This window comes from Clarias gariepinus, chromosome 10, assembly GCF_024256425.1.
Source record: "Clarias gariepinus isolate MV-2021 ecotype Netherlands chromosome 10, CGAR_prim_01v2, whole genome shotgun sequence".
NCBI lineage: Eukaryota > Metazoa > Chordata > Actinopteri > Siluriformes > Clariidae > Clarias > Clarias gariepinus.
This window is the reverse complement of record NC_071109.1, coordinates 25,215,704-25,234,339: the sequence shown is the minus strand read 5'-3', so window position 1 is coordinate 25,234,339 and position 18,636 is coordinate 25,215,704. Positions and strand designations below refer to the sequence as shown.

The window sequence follows — 18,636 nt, the reverse complement described above, 5'->3', positions numbered from 1 at the left end:
GCTGTGTGAGAGTTGGTCACCTCATACCCGAGAATTACAGCATGACGTAGGTGTGTACGCAAAAACGTGCACTCGAGCTGAAGCTAAGCAGCTTAAAAACTACAACTCACAGGCTGCACTGCATCGACAATAGTGTTAAAGATCTGAATGGTTTACGCTGGAGTGGTGACACTGTTGTTAAGTAGAAGGCAGGTCACTGCAGGTGATCAAACTTACATGGAGGAAGCGTTAGAGCTGGACAGGCGCAGGTCGAGGGTCAACTTGCCAGAGCTTTCGCCTAACTTGGGCCTAAGGATGCTATCGGGGAGAGGCTGCTGGGAGCTGGGTTGGGCTGCCGGGTCCAAAGCAATGATGACCTCAGACGCCTCGCTCTGCATCCCTCCACTTTCCTGCTCTTCCTCCTCCTCCTCCTCCTCTTCCTCTTTGATCTCATCGCAGAAGTGTGCAGTCTCGCCCTCGATGATGGGCTGCAGGGTCTGATTGCGTCTCTTGCTGGAGGGCGAGGCCTGAAATAATGAAAAGGAGGGGTGAGTGTTTGTGGTCCTGACATTTGGATTCTAAACCACGAGTCTACTGTACTAAAACAAAAAACTGGCACCGACATGAATTTCTATTTTTGGAAAATCATTTGAACTTTCACCTACTTACTCAATGACTCATCAACTATTTTTTATGGCTCTTTCTCCCTCTCAACCATTTTATGTTTATAAACACACATACACACACCCCGGCATGATAATTTTATTCGTTCCGGAGGCGAGACCTCAAGGCGAAAAATGCATTTCCCCACAGGAAATTATGTAAATACAGATAATCCTTTTTAGCCACCCAAACATATTACTAATACTACCAACACAATAATCATATTTTTGCATGTAAAACAATGCTAATTAACTAAAATATGAAATAAATAGACATTAAACCTCAGACATTTAACCTTAATTTAAGATTCTTCTTGGCACCGGCTACTTTAAAAACCAAAATTAAAGTGGCTCTCCAGGCTTTTGCTGCTGTCCTTTTTGGGGATTCTTGGGACTTATGCTATTAGGTCTACACTAAGTCTTGCACAAAAAGCCAAAAAACAACAAAAATATTTAATGCAAACAAGTTTTGAACGGCTCTCGAAGATGCGCACAATTTAGTTGGGGAACATTTTGGTTCAGTCACCTGTATGCGGAAAATCATTTGTATGCTAAGGGCAAATGCTAAATTTTAAGGTGGGTGTACATACACATACAGAGTCAGCCAAAAAAATGTACACACACTTTAGGAAAAGAAAAACAGTTTTATGTATATTAGATTAATATAATATAATATACTATATCAATATATAACTTGGAGCAATTAATTTTGTATTCAAATATTTATACAAGGTTTTCTTTTCCTGAAGTGTGTTTATTTTTTATTTTTGGCTGACTCTGTATACACACACGCACAGGCGTATAGACATGCACACATACAAACAGTACTGTACAATAGTATTAGGCACAATATTATCTTTAGTGCAAATTTTGTGATGTATGATTACATACATGATCATGTCTACATTATTATGTATAAAACATTCACTATTTTCAAACAGAACTTAATTAACAAATAATAAATAATTACCATTACAGAAGAATATTTGCATGTATTCTGGTAACCTTGTCACACTTCCTGATCTCACACACACACAAACTAATAATAACATATTCTACATATATCATCACAACACACTAAAACTCTAGTGATATTGAACATGTTAGTAGTATGTCTATTAAAAGAGGCCGGCCTTACAATTATTGGGGTGATGCTGACACGGGTGAGCATCTGTTTCACCAGCCGGTACCGATCATACAATGGTTTGACAATCAAGCGTTCTTCGCGCGTGACCTGGAATATAGACATAAAATCAACAGTGAGCTGGAGAGCACATGTTCTTTAAATACTACCTGAATTTTATACACATACATACTGGTATTGTAAGTGTACTTTCTAAACATTATGAAAGACAATTCTAAATTGATAAATTTTCTAATAATATATGATAAAGGCATCATAAAATATTGTAAAAATATTGACATTGAATTATGCCAAGATAAATGTTGTGCTACAGACACTAACCAATGCTCTATTCGGTACACAAAGCACTACATACATTTGTTTCTACCACTTGTTATGTTATGAACATTTACAGTAAATACATAGGGACTAGAACCTGTTTCTGTGTGTGTGAGAGAATAAGTGTGACAGTATTAATACTTACAGGACGACCATGCAGTCCCTCATAATACAGCAAGTTCTTCTGTAGCACCGCCTTTTCACAAGTCAGATGCTCTTTTGACATTTTCTGTCCAAAAGGAACAAATAAACATTAACTTTGTGCATTATATTTTCTTCACCCTGCTTAAATCAATGACAGGTTTCTTAATGTTTAATATCGGTTTTGTACCCAAACAGCAGCATGAAGCATGAAGTGAAAAAAGGCTGGTGCTGAAGTCTGAGAGAGGATCATGATAAATTATGCTCGTTAGCTTCTATAAGCTTTTAATCAAACTGGCTACAGAACAGTTAAAACTAATAGAGGACTGAAAATTTAAAGCAATTGCAAGAAACAGAGCGTATGAGACAAATCGATAAAGCTGTACTGACTTTGATGTCCTCAGGCCAGTCGTCCTCCTCTCTCTTAGTTCTTAGATGTTGCTCGATGAGCTGGAGTGTCTCCTCACGGGTGGGCCGGCAGCCCCGTCCCTCACCCTCTCTCTCGGTGAGACTCTCAGGACTCGTGTGATCCAAAGTAGAGCCGAAGCTCTTGGGCAGTGTGTTGCTGCGTGGGCGTGTCTGTGGGGTCAACTCGCTCTCTGCCTTGTGTTTGGCATCTGCGCAAGAACACACACAAACACAAAACGAAAGAGAAAGACATTTTAGAGACACTAATATTCAAAAAAGTGTAGGATAACAGAGTAAAAATAGCTTGTTTTAATGAAAAACAGAATTTATGTTTAACGTTTGCTCCTTTTTTTTGTTTGTTTTTTGCAAGGATATTATGCTTAAATATTGGATGGTTGGATGATGTGCTTTACCAAGAAACATCCTGAGTTTGTCTCACATTATAGCTCCAGTGCAACCGTAAAGAAGCAAAATTAAACACAAACATGTCTTGGCAACTAACTAGGGAAAAAGGAAAAAAAAAAAAGATTATATAAACAAAACAAATGTGACAAAAATTATGAAAAAAAAAGGTGACAATGTTTATATAAACAAAACCTTTCAGAATGCCTACACAATGAGGGACAAGTTAAACCTGCCATAATCTTTAGAGATCTACAGTCTAAAGATCAGCACAGGGGGGAATCAGGCCTCTTACTGAATACATCACTTGAGGTGCAGAGACAACACATCACCCCCTCCCATTAAAACACAACAATAACACGAAAAACAAAGTGGAAAATAATTATTTGCCCGGACTAAAAAAACCCCGACATGTGGCTGAGAGTCCACCCATGAGGGAATGGTTCTACAAGGCCGCAGTCAAACAAAACCAAGGAAAGAGGACAGGAAAGAGGACCACAAAATAGCTCTAATGTCTACTTACTGCTGCTTGAGAGTACTTACAGAAGTGGGGTGTCTGTCTAGAGACAGTGAGGGGGCGTGACTGTGTAAAATAGGGTGTGTTCAGAGCAGAGGAGTGGCGTCTGTGCAAGTGAAGCACTGCCTGGTGCCTCAGGGAAGCTTTGGGTAAGAGGTTCTGTCGTCCTGCTGATCAGGTCATCCGGGAAAGTTTAGTTAAAGAGAAAGAAAAGCTTATTCGACAGTGCACCTCTGAGGGGACGTCACATGGTAATGGAGAATGAAAAGGGTGGCGGCCAATCGGAATCGACCAACACGTGAGAGTGGGTGGGGGTACCGTGTGATATGGAGCAGTGATGGGGGAGACCTCGGAGGGTCACACTGTCCAATACTAAGCTAATGTTTATCACTGAGGACCTACACAACAGCCAGGCACCCCCGCTGGTCCCTCACTTAGGGCTTACCTTTAAGCTGTTTACGGATTTTGGTGAGGTCAGTCATCCACTTCAGGACTTTGGGATTGGCTGCCTTGTCAGCGTGAGATGGCTGAAAATAGATTTTAACATAACATTATGTACTGTGTCTATTCTATGATATATGCATATATGTGTGTGTGTGTGTGTGTGTGTGTGTGTGTGTGTGTGCGCGTGTATGTATATATATATACACACACACACACACACACACAATATATATATACACACATATACATACATATACTGTATATATATATATATATATATCTCAGCAAAAAAAAGAAACGTCCTCTGACTTTCAACTGTTTTTACTTTCAGTAAACTTAATGTTTAAATATTTGTATGAACGCTAAAAGAGTCAACACCATAAGACATAAACTAAAAATGTTTCACAATGTGTCCCTGAATGAAGGGAGGCTCAAAATCAAAAGTACCAGTCAGTATCTGGTGTGGCCACCAGCTTCTTGAAGTACTGCAGTGCATCTCCTCCTCATGGACTGCCTATTGCGGACAGTCTGAGCACTGATGGAGGGATTGTGTGTTCCTGGTGTGACTCGGGCAGTTGTTGTGGCCATCCTGTACCTGTCACGCAGGTGTGATATTCGGATGTACCGATCCTGTGCAGGTGTTGATACATGTGGTCTTCCACTGCAAGGATGATCAGCTGTCCTAGCTGTCTTAGGCGTCTCACAGTGCGGACATGGCAATTTATTGCCCTAGCCACATCAGCAGTCCTCATGCCTCCCTGCAGCATGTCTAATGCACGTTCACGCAGATGAGCAGGGACCCTGGGCATCTTTCTTTAGGTGTTTTTCACAGTCGGTAGACAAGTCTCTTTAGTGTCCTGCGTTTTTAGAACTGTGATCTTAAATGCCTACTTTCTGTAAGCTGTTAAGGTCTTAACGACCATTCCACAGGTGCATGTTAATTAATTGATTATGGTTAATTAAACATGGATGGAAAACATTGTTTTAACCCTTTACAATGAAGATCTGTAAAGTTATTTGGATTTTTACATTATTGTTAAAATACACAGTCCTGAAAAAGGGACGTTTCTTTTTTTGCTGAGTATATATATATATATATATATATACATACACTCTCTCTCTCTCTCTATATATATATATATATATATATATATATATATATATTCTTTTTATGGGATAAAAATTATTATTACCATTGAAAACACCAAAATGTCTCAGTTCCACTTCAATGCACAACTATGCAATGTTTATACTCACATTTTAAAGCCAAAAATAGCTAATTTTTAAGTGAACACATTTTCCATTATTTCACTAATCCAGGCAGTCAAAATGATGTCTCCATGGTAACCTCAAATGCATACACATGCCTACTGTATATAGTTAAGATATCTAAGGTAGCAGTGCCAACCATGTAGTTCTTGTCTTTTTCAAACTGCTCCTCGAACTGCTTGATCTTTTTCTTCAGAGTTTGGAGTTTCTTTGTGAGCTGCTGACAGACACTGTCTCCCTTTACACTCTCCTTGGAGCTGAAGGAAGCCCGGCGAGGCCTAAAAAAAAAAAAAAAGGTGACAGGTGAGCTACACCTCTAAAACTTATGTCTTGTATCAGAATAGTCAGGGCTGTCCGTGGATGTCTTTACCTTCCACAGGACAGTGTTTTATTTGAAGACGTGGCATCTGAATCCTGCTGCAGGAAGCGCTGACTGTGACTGAAGTCCAGGAAGTGACGAGCCAGTAACGGCTGCGCATCTTCCCCTAGAGGCAGGGGCAACAAGCGGCCTGCCAGTGGAGACAGCTGAGCCTCTCCAGACTCACTCTCCTCCTGCCATGACAGAAACACTGGAACGGGATCTACAACACACACACACACACACAGTTTCAGGGTCACTTGAAACAGCAATCTAAAAAGAATCACATGAGACACAGTTTGGGATCGAGTACTAAATACCCAGAACCCTGGGTCAGGTGAGGTTTCAGGGATCTTCTGCAGGGCCATCGTCTAGTATTTAGTAAGGTTTGGGACCATCACAGCTAAGAAAAGAGGAATGAGCTGGAAAACACATCACCCACTGATTGCACTGCACACTGGATGCCCAAAGTAGTGAAAGGAAAAGTCAGGAACAGGATGTTTTTCTTTTTTTACATACACACAATCAGGGCATTTTCACACTCGGCCTAGTATTGACTGTGGGCTCGTTTTGGGGGGTGAGGGGGGGGGTGGTGATGGATGTCATTACCGCAGGTTTGTTTTTACATGCATACAAATCCTTTTTAAATTGTGTATCGACCTATAGAGATTATAGGTACAAGCCTTTATTATTATTTTTACAGCACAGAAATGCATTTTTGTTCATTGTTTGCCAAGGTTTATTATGGTAAACGCTTTTAAGCAAAGCTGTGAGCTTACATGCAAAACTAACCTATGAGTCACTAAGTTTTTAAATGCTTCATATATGCAGCTGGGATTCCTTAAGCTGGGTGGAAATGTTTTAAATTTGAGTGCCGTTTTCTTGCCATGGTTAAATTTAAAACCATGAAGTAAGATGACGAGTGGACACGTTATTTATTCTCATCGTGGATCACCTTCACACATGACGCAGACCACACGCACGCAAGTTCATCATCCTAACCAATCGTTTTTTCACTTTATCGCACTTCACCAGAGTTTCTGCATCTCAGGTCTAATGGGAGAAAAAAAAAACATGAAAAAGTGTGAAAATGCCCTTAAATACACCAGAGCACCAGTCGACAAAAAGAAAAAATATGAAAAAGCATAGTGCAACTAAATAAGCTATGAAACACGGCTTCACTACTGCTGTGCAGCACTGAGTGCAGCAAAGCATGCTAACATGATCACGTTGACCTGCAGGCTCTAGAGCCAGATTCCATCCCCTAGAGCCAAACAGGCCCTGAGTGTCTGTGAATAAAGAGAATGTACTGGAGCACAGCCCACTGCTATGGAAACTTAGCCGGTCAACTCAACACTTTCCATGTCCGGGGAAGGTGATTCTTTAGGGGAGAAAACGGGGACAGCCATACTAATTGGGTGTAAGGGGAGTGGAGGGACACGAGTTAGTCGAGATCTCGAAGGGGTGATTAGCAAGGATATATATATATATATATATATATATATATATATATATATATATAAAGTGGAACAAAACAGTGGCTATTAAGCTAATACTTACCCTGCCCTTCTGTCTGCAGGTGCATACATGTGAAGTCTATGAGGGGGGAAGTGTAGGGGCATGAGGCTGACCAGACATGAGTGAAGAACAGAACAGACAGAGAGAGACAGAGAGACAGAAAATAAAAGAGAGACAGATAGCAAAGAAGATGGTGGTGAGCTTTATATGTTTTGCCACCTATCACCACAGTATCATACAATGACATGGACTTATGGTTGAGTTATGTCCCTGAGAGAGACTAATACTAATACTGGAAGAAAAAACAAATAAACCAGTATGACAGGGGCACCTTTGTAAGGGTAGTTAATAAGTGATCCTGAGGGTTTTTCCTATTAGACTTTCATTAACAGTTGACCTATTAAAAACATAGCTACCAGTTATACTTCATGTATTAAGGACACAGAGACATCTGACAGTCGCGTAGAAACAGGCCATGATGATATCACTATTATCTCTTTGCAGGGGGCATGAATTTGTGAAAGCGCAAAATTTTGTATCAAACCCTGTTTTCATTCTGAAATTTTCATCAGTCTAAATTATCAGCCGATGCAAAGCAGGACATAATAATACAAAGTACTCGGGAACAACACAGATTTTGATTTACCTTCCTGCTCTCCGTCATGGATGACAGAGTGGGACTGAAGTTGATGTGCCGTCAGGTAGGGCTGCTCACTGCTTTCTGTGTTGGCATTCAGATCACACACCTCTGCGGGAGACTCCTGAACAACAGGGAGGAAAAAAACAAGATTTCACAAGGTTACATCTTGAACAATTAATGCCTGGAAAGCTGCTACAGCTTTTGTTAAAGATTTAATGAAGTGATTTGCTTTGTCATATCAATTGAAGCCTTGTGTGTAGCTGTTAACCATCCTTTTTGTTTATCCATTTATGTTGTGATTTGCTTATTATAATTTTTTTCTTCTAAATCATTGCATCCGTTTGTGTGTATTAATAATTCAATATTCAACATTCAGTGGTGCTGGTCTGAGCTTTGGCAGTATACTCACACAGGTGGCAGCATCAGTCTGCTCCATGTGCTCATACTCGGGATACATTTCTAACCTGTATGAAGAAAGAAAACTTGGTTGGAAACAGTCGAATCTATATATGAAACAGAAATTCTGTCTGTGCGCAGGTGTCACATCACAGGCGTGTCACAGGCGTTCCCTCGCTGAATGTAACAGCAGGCAGTGTTGTCTATTGCAAAAACAGGCACGTCAGGCCGACCTCTGGGCTACTAAACCTCAGATAAGACAGCAAAGCGTCTACATTGTCTTTAGTATTCCATTTAATTGGACTACTGACTTTGTCCCAATATACATTTATACGGCTGAGAAATCTAGTTATTGCCTGAAATATGTCCAACTCCACTATGATAGGTGGATATGCCTCCTTTCGGCTTGTTCGTATTGTATTGCCGGGTGCGCTATTACATCACAGGCCTTTTTAGCTTCAACCTTTAACCTATTTTTACAAATTCTTTTTCCCGTCAACAACAGGTACTTTAAGCTAGTCTTACTGTAATACTGAATTCCTTACGTCTGTTCTATAAACACACACGTAATGTGGGTTCTGTGCACAGCAGTATTTTTGCAAGCTAAAGTTAACTAATAATATATTTCTTTATGATGTAAACACGGCAGTATAAAATCCTATTTAGTATTTTATAGTTCATCATCAAATATTCCAGCATTATATATTTTCTTTCAAAAGTAAAAAAATCAATTACAAATTAAATTTAAAAGTTACAAAAGACATCCTATGCCAGAAAATCTAAACCCAATCTTTCTTATATAGTGTTTTATCTCTGACATTTTCAAACTAACCTTGGAGTTGCGTTAATATTGTTCTCAGCATCTACGAGAGCCTCTGTGTCAAGATCCATTCTCAGATTTTCCTCTGGCACAAGGTCACTAGGCTGGGAGCCTTGAAATTCCTGGGGAGAAAAAATAAATTAAGATTCTGTTATATGTATAAGCATAAAACATTAATAAGTAATATTTCTGCATGCTAGAGCAGTGCCCGAAATGCATGGTTGACTTTGAGGTTGTATACAAACAGGACACAGAAATTGTTGCTTTTTAAACATAAGGTGAGAGCAAAACTGAAAACAGTCCTGGAATCTCTGAAGGTCAACTAGTGATAGGAAATACACTTGGAGGCATTTGTGTAGGCATCAGTGTACATGTGTGTGTGAGTAGCTAGAGTCTAGCCGCTAATCTGATATAAACAAAAAGAAATAAGCAGTGGTGCTAACTGTGGCTTGCTGGGAACAGTACATACTTGGAAAAAAATATTAAATAAAAAAAAATGTCCCATGTTCTCTGCACCGAAGGTCAACATGAGTGCTTAAACAAGTCAAAAACTTTATGGAACCAGGAAGTACACCTTGTACTGGTGAGATGAGATCCAGACCACAGTGATTTCATATCTGGAGCTCCACTTGCACAGATCTGAGTGCCTGTGTACTGAGCTGCTGTGATAAAGATCTGTACAGACAGAAAAACAATGCTGACAAACCTTTTCCTCTTCTGCACGCTCTGGGTCGGCAGGAGCGGGTGATCCGGTGTAGGTCTTCTCTTCTCCTCCATGCTCTTCTGCACCCGCAGTCTTCTCACTTGTGCTCTGCCTGTGGAGTTAGAACCACATACACACCATAAACCCGAGATGAGCACAGATTCCTCCCTGTAGTGCACCAAATACACTCATTTACACATAAAAGAAGCTTTACTAGTGTGGCCTAGCACTGCGTCTGGATGTATGCACTAACCCCAGGCCGGCTTGGCTGGACGAGCCTTGGCCCTCATAGCTGCTGAGATCTTTGTCTATGGAGCTCTGCAGATCCAGAAAGTGCTGCTCCACGGCAGCTCGGATAGTCCTCTGGAGGATACTGCACAAACACAAGCACAAATTATATATATAATTTTTTTTTACTTGATTTGATTTTGTACTACACTGCTGCTATATGCTTGATTCTGATTCTGATTAAAGGTGTTGCTTTAATTTTCCAAAACAGTACATAACAGATCATAACAGCTAACACAGGGACTGGTATATACAGTAGATATTTTTACTTGTTGATATAAGTTCATATAAGGGGGCAGCATTTTTGTAACTGTCTAGAGGTTATGTGTTTAAAAAAAATAGAGGACTTTGCACTTTTTTGTCTTACTGACTTTAACAGAAAGAAATCGAAAAGGGAAAAACAGACCTGTGTTGTAACAAAGGTGTAATATGTTTCGCCATTGGTCCACAACTAACCTTACTGTGTGCTCCCTTTCTTTTTACCGTGTCCAATTTACTTTCAATTGAAAATTGTAAATATTTATCAAATTTCTTTGGTACAAGTTAAAGAAAACACTTGTCGTAGTAACAACATCACATCATCGTGTTGATGATTATTTCAACACATCACAAAGTGCTTTATTTAACTTGTACCACAGGAAACGGTCAAGAATTTACAATGTCTTTGTATTACCTAAAGAACAAACCACCATAAACCACAGAACAAAAGTAGTAACATATACAAAGTCAGCCAAAAAAAATGTACACACACTTCAGGAAAAGAAAAATAGTATGATGTATACATAAGTACAGGTGTGCGCATATATATAATTTTTTAATGTAATACTAATATCATATTATCATCATAATACCATATACACATCAATATATAATGTATAGCAATAAATGTAACATTATTTATACAAGTTTTTGTTTTCCTGAAGTGTGTGTACATTATATCAGCTGTACCATTTAGGAAACCTGTGTTTCAGTAGTCCTGTAAAACTAAGAGCAGAATATGATTATAATTATAACAACATTCATCTAATGACCTTGAAAAAGAAATTTGCCATAACATGTGAAGAGCACAGTTTTAGATTTAGGCCAGGACACTTGGTTCCTGAGCTGTCTGATATGGTGTGTGACCCATTTAACTTAAAAAGTGGAGTTTAACAAGATTAGTGACGATTCCCTCACTGGGAAGAAGCAGCGCTGTGAGCACTCGTCCGAGTTCTGAATAATAAACCCAGCTTTTTAAGCGCCTCGCTCCATTCAGGTCGGTAACAGGGTATTTTGGGCACGAGTACACTTTGACGACGTTTACAGACAAGTATTTGAAGGCCACACTGCCATTTAGGGCAATGGCTTGCACTGCAGCTGTGGTGCAATGGTCAGACTGGGATGCCGAATGCACATGACTCTCATGACAACTGGTGCTGCTGGGTCACATTTGCACTCTGTGTGCCAGACACCACACGACATAAAGGTCAATTTCACAATTGTTACATAACTGGGCTCTGGCTAATGCATTTTGAAATGTTTGTGCAGGATTAAATGCATCAACGTTTTACTCTGAATATATGATTTGAATATGAGGTTATATGCCAGAGCAAAAGCTAATCAGGTATCAGTAAATGGAAACCTGGCTAAGCTACAGGTTTCCTGCTAGTGCAAAGGTCTATTGTTTTGTTGCTAGACACACAGAATTATGTTAGCAAACGTCTGGACAATGAGAAAGGAAAGCACCTGCTAGTCTGTACACGTTAACCATTATTCATGCATCAGACTTTATACTGCTGCACTGGACAGGTTGTGTTTGACTTTCCCTGTTTATGGTGAGCAAGGCAATTGTCCGGCCATAAAATCTAAGTAATTGGGCATAGTTTGGGGGGTGTAGGGGGCGTAGTTTCCATTACTGATGACTGACAGACTTTCTGTTCTCTCTCCTGTCTGCAAGCCTGAGCCTTAACTGGATTAAGGTCAATAATCTAATCTGTTGAGCTTCATTTTGCTCCCAATCCACCTTGCAGTAATGTTTATGCCATCACTACTCTTGGACACTCGGCCAGGTTTACAATAAACCAAGGAATATAAATCAACTATACATGGATTAAACTTGTGGTTAAAAAGTGCAAAGCGTGTTGAATTTGCTTTGCATCACATTATTGAGGAATTAAATGAACAAGCACTTTTGCACGAGCAGCGGAAAAAGAGGATGTATGGGCACTTACTCTGCAGATCTTGGAAGAATGCTGATGGAAGTGATGTGTGAGCTAGGAAAGAATAAAAGAAATGTAATGTTAGGTCATTTTCAAAGCATTCAACCTTCTGTAGGACAAGAACCTCATCAGGTTCCATGATAATAAGGCAATGTTGAACTAAGGCCTCATTAACATCACAAGCCACATTGCTCAATTCCTGATTATTATTATTTTTTACTTAGATCAGATTTGATCACACCATGAAGGTTCTGATTCATAATTACAACTGACTTATTTCTAACTCTAAAGTGGGTGTGTCTGTCCTCTGAAACAGGATGCATCAATATAGCTTTGTTCGCGCCATCTGTGCTGAAACACGTCATGGGTTTGTGTAACCAATTATTCACTTCAAATAATGGATGCAATTCTAGCAACAAATATGCTTGGGGTTTTTCTCTGGAGGAAAACAAGCAGTTAGTAGGCTTTATTTGTTGAGATCCAGAAGTTGGAAGATGCCTCGCTCGTGCTGTTTTATCACTGCTGATATCCACAAGCTCCCAGTGCTGTCTGATGTCACAGAGCCACGTTTGCGCAGTGGCAAAAAGTCGCACAAAAATTTCAATCTGACTGTTTTCTTTCAAATTGCGTGACTGCATATAGGATGTGTACAAGATCCAGGACTACATACAGAATTGACTCAGATCTGGTCTGAAAAACATCAGATTTGTGGTCTGAAAAACATCAGATTTGTATGTTCAGATCCGATTATGTTGCAGAATGTGTCTCACATGAGTCACTTCAGCCTGGTAAATGTAGCCTCATTTACTAAATAACCAATTTCCCTTCAGATTTTTTAGGAACTTTTTAGGACAGCCAAGTTTACAATTACTTAAGCTAAGGTAAGCACTGAATGTACCAGCCTTTTTTGTATCTTTTGTTCTATTTAGTCCATCACTGATCAATTACTGATAGTATACCTATTATCAAGTCTGGGAAAACTATTTCATTCATGAAATTATTACAGCAAATAAATAGAAAGAATAAGCATGCAGAAACATAAATAAATTCTAAATAAATAATTCTAATGTTCCTGATAGTTTAAATATTGAGTCTGTAGAATTGAGAATATAAGAGAGTGGGGTCAATGAAATGCTAGCTTGCCCATATTTAATTCATCCATTGATTTTCTTAACTGCTTATCATTTGCAACGTCGCAGGGACGGTCTGAATCCTGTCCCAGGGAACTGGGGGCACATGGCACAAGGCTAGAAATATATAGATTATGCAATAATTGTGATGAATATCCCTCTGAATGAAAAGTTAACAAGCCTTATTCATGTCACCGTTTTGTTTGTGCCGTCATTCCTGTACCATAAAATGCAAACATTTTCAGACTTTTTTTTTTCTTTTATGAATTAAACACAGGCACACAAATATTGGTCAGCCTGGAATACAGTGCACCAGTCTGAACGGGCTGCCTGAAGCCCTTCCGTCCATTTCCACCAGGGGCAGGATACGCAGTTTAATGTGTCCTTCTTTGGAAGTGACAGGTTTACAGTGAACAGATCAGGAAGACAGTCTGACAGGAAGTGTGGGGGTGGAGGGTTATTCAGCACTCTGCTCCATCCTATAAACAAACTTTGGCATGGTGGGAACGCTGCTTACGTGACATGCTGACATCAAGCTTTTGCTTAACCCCATCTCTGATTTGTCGCTTTACGGCTGCACCGTTCTGAATGCGGTCCAGTAAACTTGCCCGATTAAACGGTTAACGTCAGATAAACGGACGGAGTAAAAGGAAACGTGACACTGACAAATCTCACATTGTGTACCAAGCAACACAAATCTGAAAACCTAGTAGATGTAGAATTGTACCTTCCAACACGTCTAGCTATTCAGGTGCTATGGTGCAGTCTGAATCAGTGCCAGCATCTACTGAACTGTGTTGCTGGGCAAACATTTTCACAGATCTATGCTGTGCTCTTATTCCTAACCACAAGCCAGAGACTGTGCTTTGCTTCAATCTTATAGTAGGAAGTGAAAGTGAGAGAGTTCACAAAAACATGAAAAAAGAACACACACACACACCATTTAACATGAAAAAAAAAGCTAAATGTGAGAAGTGTAGTGAGATACATTTCCCTAAGATTGCGAGTTTTGTGAGCATGACTTATAACAACATGAGCCCTGACTGACAGGGAGCGCTTGTTTTAGCAATACAATTCACACAGCTACTAAAATAGATATTATTCTAATTCTGTACATAGAAAGGGAACTTGGTGTACTTCATGTTCTTCTTTAACCCAGGACACAATGGCATATCGCAACTGTCATCCAAAAGCAAACGATAAAAATCCACAAAAACTTCACAAATTAAATTATTTTATAAAATTAATTGGTATGGACAAAACTCTTAAATAAAATTTTCTTAATCATTAAGTGACAAAGACTGAAAAATGTGCGTGTTGTAAAGGTAGGACAAAAAAGGAGGATGAGAAACAATACACTTCCTCTGACTTGGCGTTTTAGCCTGCCGACAGCTTACACACGCACACGCACACGCACACACACTTCTAACGTAGTGTGTATACAGCATTAAACTGTCAAATTCAAAACCTGATTATGATTCAGCAGCAAAAAAAAGTAACCGTCATTCACAACAATATATATAAAGATACATATTCATGCTCAGTTGCTTGTTCACTTTTTTCAATTAAATTACCATAATACGATGGTACACATAGACAAATCACCATTTGCTATGAATTTAAGCTAGTGGGTACCTAGCACTTAATCAGGTCCAAATTTCAGAAGAAACCTTGTCCAGATTAAAATTAAGCATCGATAAGCCCTGGCCTCGAGACTGAGAGGAATAAAGGCAGTATAAGAACAGCGCTCTGAATTAGCAGCACATCTTTCATTTGCAGAACCTTTTACAATATTTTGGTCGCATTATAAAAGACAGAACGCCCCTAGAGATTTCCCCAACGCTCTCTCTTTTTCTGCGTCACCTGTGTAGGAGGACTTCACAAGCCATTTTCGGCAGCCTGGGTTGCACGAATGAGCCGTTTTTTGCAGCGTTTCCAGTTGGGGCACTTGGTTATCCGGACTGGGCGCTTTGAGGAGCTAAAGTCTGTATGAGCAGGTCAAAGAGCAAGCACAGGCTGCCGGCGCTCATCATGCGACCCCGGTGTCTGCACCGTGTGTGTGTGCAGGGCTCGGCACTCTGCTGGAAAGTGCTGCAGTAAACAAGCCGGGCCCTCGCACAAATACAGGGCTGTGTGACGCAACGTAGCCAACGGCCCTCTGAGCCAATAACAAACCTGCAGGGGAGGGCCTTATCCTAATATCTTCTACTTAACTCATTGTGCACGTCACACACACTCGCGCGCAAAACGCACACAAACACTGCAGGCCACAGACAGAAAGACAGACACCGCACCTGTCATGCTCCTATTTTATATAACTTGCTCATCAGCTGTGGTTTTCCTGGGCCTCCTGCTGCACTCGATCAGACACTTAACCCCTAACTGGATTGTGCTCGTGTAGTTATGAGAGCATGCATGAGATTACTCAGCACCTGCTCCTCTGAGAGAACTCAGACAGACATACCGACACTTTAGCAAAAGACATATCCTCTGTCTCTGGGAAGTTTCTAAACCTAAAAAAAAACTGTAGCACTGGATAAGTGACTTCATGTACAAGCACACTTCTGCCTCAACTTGCTTAAACTCAGTCACCTTTGTGGAGATAAATGCAACGATTCGGAAAGGATAAAATAAACAGATAAGGATTAAGACTTGTCAAGCACCACACATTCTCTAACAGAAAAGGCTGTGTTCCTAAATTTACAAAGATGGTCTGGGAAAATGATTGTCAAAAAGATGTTATTGGGGACGAGAAGAAAAAGTCTCGCAAAAAACTCTTCCTCTTAAATAGACAAAAGGTTGAATAATCATGGTGCTTATGGTCCATAACATACTTTGACAACTCAGATTTTATTAACGAAAGACATATACAGGATTTTTTTTTTATCTTGCCGTAACTGTAAAGACGATGTTGGTTAAGTAGCATATTAAAAAAAAAAAAAAAGTAAGAAAAAAAAAAAAAAAAAAACACTTCGCGTCAAGATGTCTAAAATTAGATATGCGTGATTTCCTCACATGGTGAATATCACGCCTTCAAGTTAATAGAGAGTTACATGCTGTAGCAAAATGGATATAAGCCAGCTAGACTGATTCAGTTTAAATCCTGACACCGTTGTTAAAACGTCAGTAAGGCTCCTGTTTCAAAAATCTTTTCCCTTTTGGGGGTAGGCAGACTTTGAAATGCTAGAACATTATTGGTGGTAGTAGTTAAAGTAGTAGTTTTCACTAAGGTAGGTTTCACTAAGGTTTCACTACTAAGGTAAGGTAGAGTATTTCACTTTGTCTAAGATAGTGATCACATGTATACAATATAGACAAAGGTTTGTGCGGACTAGACCATCAAGTTAGAACACTGTGTTAAAGATTGATCACCAGATTTACACTTATATAAATAACCTTATAATATAATATAACCTTATAAAAGGTCGTGTTCAAAGTCAATGAAAAAAGTGTTTGGTGTGGTTGAATTTAGCATTCTTTGCAAGACACTTGAATTATTTCAGTCCGAAACAAGTTTCCACGAACCTCTTTTGGTTTACAGATGAACCGTCATATGCTGGAACAGGTTTGAGAATCTCAGTTCCAGTCGCACTATACGAAGACATTCTAGACAATTCTGTACTTTCACCTTTGTTGCAAAGGTTTAGAGAAGAATAACATATAGAAGTGATGGTGCCCAATACATTTTTTGTGTATTGTTAGGAATTTAATAATTCTGTGCAGCCTGGCCATATTAAACACACACACTCTCACTCACACACACTCTCACACACACACACACTCACACACACACACTCTCACACACACACACTCTCACACACACACACACTCTCACACACACACACACTCTCACACACACACACACTCTCACACACACACACACACTCTCACACACACACACACTCTCACACACACACACTCTCACACACACACACCCTCACACACACACACTCTCACACACACACACACACTCACACACACACTCACACACACACTCACACTCACACACACACTCACACACAGCTGCTCAAAAGTTTGGGATCACGTCCACACGTTGCCGGGTATTTATTTATTTTTTTCCTCTACATGCAAACGCAGTTTTGGTCGTTGAAAACAGAGCTTTTGGAAAACTTCCGAGGTGAAGATTTTCCAAAACTCTGTTTTTAGTGGTGTTTCAGTGGTAACCGGGAAAACAGAGATTTTGGCTTGTTGCAACGTCACCTTGTGCCTATGATGTCATTGTCTGTGTGATTGTCTCCTTGATTAGACATCAGCATTGTTTATAAGGATATTTTGTGCAATGATGGACGTACATAGAGTAAACTAGTGACTGTGTTAACTACTCCGTACTGGACTTTTTAAATGTGTGTACATTCAGTTACTTACTTACACATTAATTAATGAACTGGTGCCTGAATATACTACTAAGCTCACTGCTGCTAAATACTATACAAAACTGACAACACACAGATCCCGCAGATAGTGACGGCGCTTTTGGACGAGACCTATTGGACCTCTATAAATCGTAATGACGTTTTGCTCCAAAACGGCACTTATGCTCCAAACAGCACTTAACAGTGCATACTGCGTTTTCAGAAGAAAAATCTTCCCGGCTACGTGTGGACATGGCCTTAGAAATGTGATTTAAACTTTGCCTTTATCGAAAAAAATTTTTGCAGCAATAACAGCCTGGCAAACCAAAGGCATTCTAACTTTTCAAGATAATGTTAATAAAAATTATCAGATTGTCTGATGAATGCTGCTCACACCACTCACACTGCTCACACTGTGTTGGCCGCTCCATTACAGGCAGAATTCCGGCTAACTAATTGTTTGTGAAATGGATGAAATTGTTTGTGAATTGCATGAAAATGTGTCTTTGGAAAACAAAATATTTGCAAGTTTTTCTTTGGAAAACAAAGGAATTTGCAAGTGAGCATAAAAGTCAATATATCCCTTTGTTTTGACTTCAAAACATTTTATGGATGTCTGCAACATTAGTGATGAGTCAAAAGAGCATTTGTTTTTGATTCCTTAACCAGGTGGTCAAATGATGAGCTGTCGAGTCCCTGGGAAGAGGGGCGCTGGAAGGAGCTCATGTGTCACTTCTGAGAATCTGAAGTTAGACTGACGCGCTAGTTTGACATGTAGTTATCACGGCTGCTTCAGTCGTCAAAGCAACTCTCCACATGAGAAAGGCAGAAAGGACAGTGCCAAAAATCATTGCTTTCTGTTATGGAAATTCAGCTCTGTAATAATCAAAATAAAACCTTGTAGAGCTGGAGTGTAGTTAAAGGGTGA

At 39.8% G+C, this 18,636-nt stretch overlaps 1 protein-coding gene across 4 annotated transcripts in view; it reads right to left on the bottom strand.

Annotated features, from left to right (window-relative positions):
- Positions 1–18,636, bottom strand: part of fam13b (family with sequence similarity 13 member B) — a 44,676-nt gene that overhangs the window by 4,897 nt on the left and 21,143 nt on the right. Inside the window, exons 8-22 of one of the 4 annotated variants that reach the window (XM_053505654.1) lie at positions 12,218–12,259; positions 9,973–10,092; positions 9,723–9,831; positions 9,029–9,138; positions 8,210–8,264; positions 7,807–7,921; positions 7,203–7,268; positions 5,655–5,865; positions 5,424–5,562; positions 4,017–4,098; positions 3,598–3,741; positions 2,635–2,861; positions 2,249–2,332; positions 1,780–1,875; positions 217–506 (exon numbers count right to left, since the gene is read on the bottom strand). In XM_053505654.1, the coding sequence (XP_053361629.1) occupies positions 217–506; positions 1,780–1,875; positions 2,249–2,332; positions 2,635–2,861; positions 3,598–3,741; positions 4,017–4,098; positions 5,424–5,562; positions 5,655–5,865; positions 7,203–7,268; positions 7,807–7,921; positions 8,210–8,264; positions 9,029–9,138; positions 9,723–9,831; positions 9,973–10,092; positions 12,218–12,259 (1,890 nt within the window). The remainder of the gene's footprint in view (positions 1–216; positions 507–1,779; positions 1,876–2,248; positions 2,333–2,634; positions 2,862–3,597; positions 3,742–4,016; positions 4,099–5,423; positions 5,563–5,654; positions 5,866–7,202; positions 7,269–7,806; positions 7,922–8,209; positions 8,265–9,028; positions 9,139–9,722; positions 9,832–9,972; positions 10,093–12,217; positions 12,260–18,636) is intronic. The other 3 variants (XM_053505655.1, XM_053505658.1, XM_053505657.1) reach the window with 3 other exon arrangements.